At 30.2% G+C, this 7,770-nt stretch overlaps 1 protein-coding gene and 1 non-coding gene across 2 annotated transcripts; both read right to left on the bottom strand.

Annotated features, from left to right (window-relative positions):
- Positions 1 to 4,054: 4,054 nt before the first annotated feature.
- Positions 4,055 to 5,188, bottom strand: LOC111688091 (pupal cuticle protein Edg-78E-like). The gene is made up of 2 exons (XM_023450580.2): positions 5,087 to 5,188; positions 4,055 to 4,890 (listed from the first exon to the last, which is right to left on the bottom strand). The coding sequence occupies exons 1-2, from the start codon at positions 5,096 to 5,098 to the stop codon at positions 4,477 to 4,479; spliced, it is 426 nt and encodes a 141-aa protein (XP_023306348.2). The 5' UTR covers positions 5,099 to 5,188; the 3' UTR covers positions 4,055 to 4,476.
- Positions 5,189 to 6,467: 1,279 nt separating this feature from the next.
- On the bottom strand, positions 6,468 to 6,633 carry LOC111688095. The gene has a single exon (XR_002762844.1). It is a non-coding gene; the product is annotated as a U1 spliceosomal RNA (small nuclear RNA).
- Positions 6,634 to 7,770: the final 1,137 nt, after the last annotated feature.

The raw sequence follows: 7,770 nt of genomic DNA on the forward strand, positions 1-7,770 counted from the left end.
ATTAAAATGACCTTGCAACATGTAGTCACATCGAAGGTAGTTCACGTTTATTACAGCAACAACAACAACAACAATGGCAAAAGCTATGCTATGGCAAAAGATGCCCAAAAAAACAAGACAACAAGACATAAACTGTGAAATACTATAACGACAGGTGAAGTTGAACAACTTTTTATTTGTTAAAATTGCTGTTTCTTGCGACATGAGGAAACTAAATTGTAAGTTATTCTTGAAACTACACTTCTGAGTTGTTGCCAAGAAACACGTGAGCTGCTTTTAATTCTGTGGGATTTTACAACTGCCAACAAAAAAAAAACGAAGTTGATATGCTTGTTGCCAAGTTGTAAAAATGTAAAATGTTGCATGACCTAAATCCACAATTTATATGTATGTTTTTTGTTATAGGCAAAACAAAAAAATTCTTTATAATCAACAAAAACGTAAAATATTGCAAAGAAACATTGTTTAATATGAAACCGGAAAAAGACACACACAACATTCACTTATTCGTTTAATTTAACGCCAAAACAATCCGCCGTTTTTGCCAGTCTAGCCAGCCAGTCATCCAACCATACAAATCTTTTGAATGTACATTCTCAAAAGTCATTGTCTAAATATATGTGTATGTGTGTGTCTGACCGATTGTTATGCGATTGTATGTGTTTTTTGATTATGAAGTTGTACCTCCAATAAATAAGACCTGTTGCATTATTATCTTCTACATACATTATTGTCTTCCACATTATAATCATGATCAAGGTTGTGCATAATTAAGGCAGTGGGTATGCAGCATCATGACGCAATATCCCAGCACACAAATGGATTGTAGTTGAGATTAACGATTAACAAACTTAATCGAAAATATTTAAGAAAGAGAAATATTTTGAGTATTTATAGAAAATTTACTGTAGTCAAGAATATAGTCTAATCTATATAGTCTAGTCCATAGCAAGACAAAAGTTCGGGCTTTACTTCAGACCGAAGTCCGGAGAAAGGATAACACTATTTCCAATATTATAATTTAGTGTAGTCTATAGCCTATTCTATAGTCCAGCCTATAGTTTAGTATATAGTTTAGTTTATAGTCAAGGTATAGTCTAGTTTATAGTCTAGTCTATAATCTAGCCTATAGTGTAGTCTATAGTCTAGCCTATAGTCTAACCTATAGTCTAGTCTTTAGTCTAGGCTATAGTCTAGGCTATAGTCTAGTCTATAGTCTAGCCTATAGTCTAGTCTATAGTCTAGTCTATAGTATAGTCTATAGTATAGTCTATAGTATAGTATATAGTCTAGCCTATAGTATAGTCTATAGTCTAGCCTATAGTCTAGTCTATAGTCTAGTCTTTAGTCTAGGCTATAGTCTAGGCTATAGTCTAGTCTATAGTCTAGCCTATAGTCTAGTCTATAGTCTAGCCTATAGTCTAGTCTATAGTCTAGTCTATAGTCTAGTCTATAGTCTAGCCTATAGTGTAGTATATAGTCAAGCCTATAGTTTAGTCTGTAGTCTAGCCTAGAGTCTAGTCTATAGTCTAGCCTATAGTTTAATCTATAGTCTACCCTATAGTCTGGTCTGTAGTCTAGTCTATAGTCTAGTCTGTAGTCTAGTCTGTAGTCTAGTCTGTAGTCTAGTCTATAGTCTAGTCTATAGTCTAGTCTATAGTCTAGTCTATAGTGTAGCCTATAGTCTAGTCTATAGTCTAGGCTATAGTCTAGTCTATAGTCTAGTCTATAGTCTGTTCTATATTCTAGTCTATAGTCTAGCCTATATTCTAGTCTATAGTCTAGCCTATAGTCTAGTCTGTAGTCTAGGCTATAGTCTAGTCTAAAGTCTAGCCTATAGTCTAGTCTATAATCTAGCCTATAGTCTTGTCTATAGTCTAGCCTATAGTTTAGTACATAGTCTAGCCGATAGTGTCTAGTCTGTAGTCTAGTCTATCGTGTAGTCTAAAGCCTAGTCTGTATTCTAGTCTATAGCTTATTTTGTAGCCTAGTGTATAGTCTAGTTTATAGTTTAATCTATAGTTTAATCTATAGTCTAATATATAATCTAGTTTATGGTCTAGTCTATGGTTTGGTTTATAGTCTAGTCTACACTAGATAAAAATTCTTTGAAAATATCAAATTTACGAATATTCTCTTAAAGAGTGAGTTTATAGGAAATTCTATTTAAAAACGTTATTTATATACAATTTTCGTTAAATTCGTTAACTAAAAAATTGATTTAAGACCTTTTTAAATTCAAGGTTAATAAAAAGCCTCCTTAAGAAAGCGTGTGGCTCTTCATACAAATTGATGGGTCCTGTTAGTTTTTACAAATTTACTATGTAATTATTTTATTTAACAGTTTCATTTGAACATGCAACATTACATTGAGTTTTGTTAATCATGAATCAAGAGCCACTTAAATATTAAAATAATACTTCGATTAATCTAGTCATTCATGCGTTTTTGTTTAAACATTTTTTGTTCATAAATGTGTATTATTTTCATAATTAAAGGGATCCATTATTTGTTTTCTGTGTCTAACTGTCCGTCCATTTCCAATTGAAAACAAATTCAAGGTAATTTTCGGCTACATTTGCTATAACTGGTTGCATGGAGTGGTTTTATTCATGTTAATCGGAAGTGATATAAATTTTCATTTGCAACATTAATCATTTGCTGCTTGGCTGATGGTGGCTGTTTTAAATTTGTATCAAAAAATAAGCTACAACGATGTGAATGAATATGTGTCTTCTTCTTATTGTGGCATGACCTTAAAACTAAATATTAATTGATTTCTGTTGTTGAAAATATATATTTTAGACTTATTACAAGCCCTGATTAATTGTAATAATGTTCGTACTAGTCTTGGGCTTAAAAATAATTTATTATCTTTTAATACAAATGAGCTTTGCATATTGTATAAACTCATTATTATTTGAATAATTTTCTAATGATTCATTAAATGTTCACACCTCTTAATTGCTGAAGTCTTAAATTGCTTTAAAATATGACGATGCGATGTAGGAATATTTCAATTATAATCATATTTCATTTAGTCACTTTAGAATGTTAATGATTGTAGGAGCAAAAATAAAAAAATAAATACAAATTGATTTATATTCTAGCAACAAATTGTATTTGTAGGTAAATAACAAAGGGTTTATGCGTCTTATCTATCTATTTTTTCAGTCATACTAAAATAGTTTTAAAAACTTGTCACAATTGAAAATTTTGAAATATTTATTTTTTTAAATTCTCTCTTTATAAAACATTTTAGTCTATAGTCTAGTCTATAGTCTAGTCTATAGTCTACTCTTTATAAAACATTTTAGTCTATAGTCTAGTCTATAGTCTATAGTCTAGTCTATAGTCTAGTCTATAGTCTAGTCTATAGTCTAGTCTATAGTCTAGTCTATAGTCTAGTCTATAGTCTAGTCTATAGTCTAGTCTATAGCCTAGTCTATAGTCTAGTCTATAGTCTAGTCTATAGCCTAGTCTATAGTCTAGTCTATAGTCTAGTCTATAGCCTAGTCTATAGTATAGTCTATAGTCTAGTCTATAGTATAGTCTATAGTCTAGTCTATAGACTAGTCTATAGTCTACTCTATAGTCTAGTCTATAGTCTAGTCTATAGTCTAGTCTATAGTCTAGTCTATGGTCTAGTCTATAGTCTAGTCTATAGTTTATAGTCTAGTCTATAGTCTAGTCTATAGTCTAGTCTATAGTCTAGTCTATAGTCTAGTCTATAGTCTAGTCTATAGTCTAGTCTATAGTCTAGTCTGTAGTTTAGTCAATAGTTTAGAGTTTGAATGCTGTCATCTTTCTATGTATGTATATGTATAAGAAGAATCCAACATGCTCAATAGTGGTGTATGTCTTTGGTTCTGATTAAATGACTATTAGGATTTTAAAATTTTTAACAAATTGCCAAGAAAAAGTATACAAATTGTCATATCACACAGTGACAAAGTATAGTTTTATTATAATATATTTTAAATCCTTTAGCAGATCCTTTGCAAAAATGATATTATTACTATTTCTTCAATGTTGTAAATAAAACACTATGATATATTTTATTTGATGACAATTTTTTGTTTTTAACAAACAAAAATATTTATAACAAAATTATGTTCTCTTTATTCTCACTATTTACAAAAAGTATATAAAACAAGGATATTAAGGATAGGGATGTTGAATGTGTGTATGTTTAAAAGTAAGATGTAGTATACAAGTATGAATTTTATGTATTATTTATAAGTATGTATGTATGTCTAAGTGTTTACATATATATGTGTAGTAAAAGAAAAATATTTATGGCGGTATTACTATACAAATACATTTTGTAAATGTAGGAATGTGAGTGTTCCAAAGGAGCAAACAATATAAACAGAAGATTTTTCCTATTGACAGATAGATGGATTAGATAGATAGACAGACAAGAATGAAATCACAGCAAATATCGCAATCACGTACAATTGTTATTTCTCTAAATTAGAATTTACGATAGGGACCTTGATGTTGTTGCTGATTGCCGTATTGTTTGGCAGCGCCGGGTTGTTGATATTGCTGCTCCTCATGATAGGGATGAGTACGAATGTATTCCAATGATTTTAAAATAGCTTCTGGAATTGGTGGTGGTGTTGGCAAATGAGCACCTTGTGGTTGGAAACCATTTTCATCGGCAGTATAAGTCAATTGAATCAATTCACCCTCAGGAGAGTAGTATTGAGAAGAGCCAGTGGCATAGTGGCCACCAACACCCGACTCCTGCTGGGCAATACCATTGGTGGTATCGAATTGATAATTGTAGCTGCCATCCTCTTTGATTTCGTTAACGAAATTACGGGTTTCAGCCTGATAATCAACAGCCAATGCACAACCACAAATGGCTAAAGAAACAATGAGCTGTAAATAAATTGTGAGTGGAGAGGAGAAGAAAACAAATTTCATTATTATTAATTATTTTAAAGTTCCTGCCTTGAAGAGTCCTTGAAACTCATTTCGTGTACAAAATTAAGGCAGGAGTATGGAAATAATTTAATTACTGTTTGATTTTATTTATAGATTTTTGTTTGTTCTTCCTTTAAAACAGGAAACTTACAATTTTGAACATTTTTGTTGAGTTTAGGTGAATGATAATTTGTTATTGATGTTAAATCTTAAAGATCTAAAGTGTTTATAAAGTATTTGTGGCAAATGTGCACATATTTATATGCGCAGAATTTAATTGCACACAATCCCTCAAAACTCAAAATTAAAATATTGCAAATCGAAAAAAAACCAAAAAATAAAAAAATTATTAACAAAAAATCATACACAACAAATTAATAATTTTACACTTTAAAGTATTTTTCTGTTCACTACATATTTACTTAATGTATCTATAAACTGGTAATAATTGTACAAGATTTTTATTTTTAAATGTATAAGTAAGTACCTAAACGTGTATGTGTTTATTTCAACTATGGCTTTAGATTTCAGAAAGAGATCATGCTGTGGATGATGATGTCGACGACGATGATGTTGTTGATGATTACGGAATTATTTGTTAGTGGGTAAGACATGTCAGCCAACACTATTAACTCAAAAATTGTGTTTTTCTTTGCTAATATTAAATATATCTAAGTATCTTAAAATTCATTCATACGTAAAACTCAAACACATGCATTTCAAAATTTAACTGTTTTTTTAATGTTTATTTGTGTTTGTGCTCTCTTAATCCCCTATTAAACTTTAAATTTTCTAACATTAAGCGGAAAAAGATGTTTGCATTTAAAATATAATTTATTTTCGTTTTTATGTTTAAACAATTTGCAGCTAATGTTTAGTGTTACAATTTTTGAAATACAAAAAAAAAAAAAAAAAAAAAAAAATCGTGATAAATACCAAAAGTTATGGCAGTTATTTAAAAGAATGTTTTATTTAAGTTGAAAGTAAGAAAAACCGCCATAGAGCAATTGAAACCGCTTTATGAATTTCTTTTACAACTAACTAAATAACTAACTAACTAACTAACTAACTAACTTACTTAATAAATAACTGACTGCTGAACTAACTAGTCTACAGTCTAGTCTATAGTCTAGTCTACAGTCTAGTCTATAGTCTGGTCTATAGTCTAGTCTGCAGTCTAGTCTATAGTCTAGTCTATAGTCTGGTCTATAGTCTGGTCTATAGTCTAGTCTGCAGTCTAGTCTATAGTCTAGTCTATAGTCTAGGCTATAGTCTAGTCTATAGTCTAGTATATAGTCTAGTCTATAGTCTAGTCTATAGTCTAGTCTATAGTCTAGTCTATAGTCTAGTCTATAGTCTAGTCTATAGTCTAGTCTATAGTCTAGTCTATAGTCTAGTCTAGTCTATAGTCTAGTCTATAGTCTATAGTAGTCTAGATTTTAGTCCAGTCAATATTACTCGCTCGCCTAGTGTTAGAGTATAGAAATTTATTAAAATATATTTAGTTTAAACTGAAATCAATTACACAAATATCGGGACGGCATCTAAGGCCATTCCCGGCTACCAAAAATTATACGCATCCACTATTCTCGTTCGGAATATTGGCAAAGGTGTACAAAGTCGTAAGGTGCAATGACCAAGCCACTCTTTGGGGGAGCCGCCTTCATGATCACGGTAGCCCCTACGTGATGTAAGTATTTATACTTTCGCCAACATAAAACTTAACTATTCATTCGAATTTTTTAATAAACTTAATGGGAATTACAACAAAGGACGCAAGAAAGATGTAGACAACTTTTAAGGATGAAACTTTTGAAAGCACTTAAAAGGGTTGAAGAAAATAATATCCTAGTAGAAAAACTAACCCTTTTTCTTTGTCTACAGAAATAATTTACATATTTCTCAATTAACCCTTTTACTTTTCATTTTACCACCCAAAAAAACAATTAAAAGCACTGTCAGTTTAAAATAATAGACAAGTTAAACTTAAGAACTATTTATTACTTGTGTAAATATTTTCGCTCCAAGTGATGCTAGTGAGCAATAGTCACAACCGGTATACACTGTCGTCTGATGCTTACCCACAAGATGTGTCTACTGTGGCTGGGATTGTGGGGGGTGGTTATGATGTCCACACGGTAATTTTAAGCTTTGAGCGATACAAAAGCTTTTGTGTGAAATTGAAAATTTAAACTTAATAAATTTTGAGGAGGTGTTGAGTTTATCATTTAGCTCATTAACTAGAACTATAGAGCTTTTGTGTTTAAAATTTTTTTGGTAAATGTAAGTTAAGTTAACATAACCATCTACTTGAAATAATGATTTAATAATATTAACAGCATTATTATAGTGTTAACAAATATAGTTACTAGATAGCAACTGGTCTTATTATATGTTTTTGGAAGACCAATGTCCAAATTAAGCCTAAAAATGAAACCCTATAGTTTCAACAATGAAAAAATTAAATAAAAAATGTTAAAATTTAACTTGAATTGTAATAAAAAAATAATAATTGTAACACTCAGTACCTTTTAATGTTTTTAGGGTGCTTAAATATGTTTAAAAAGGGTTAATTGTAAAATATGTAAATTAGTTCTTTAGAAAAAAAGGAAACAAGTTTTTAACTAGGATATTTTCTTCAACCCTTTCTAAATATTTTAAAGTTTTTTTATATATATTTTTAATAGTTTATATCTATTTTCCCTGTAAAGAATTTGTGTTTCAGCAACAATTCCCATTTAGTTTAAAAAATCTTTACTATAATTTGGTAAGTTAGCTGTGACCATAGCAGTTAAACATTTACACAGTGTGATCATAAAGCAAACACTACCTTGC

This window comes from Lucilia cuprina, chromosome 5, assembly GCF_022045245.1.
Source record: "Lucilia cuprina isolate Lc7/37 chromosome 5, ASM2204524v1, whole genome shotgun sequence".
In the NCBI taxonomy this organism is placed as follows: domain Eukaryota; kingdom Metazoa; phylum Arthropoda; class Insecta; order Diptera; family Calliphoridae; genus Lucilia; species Lucilia cuprina.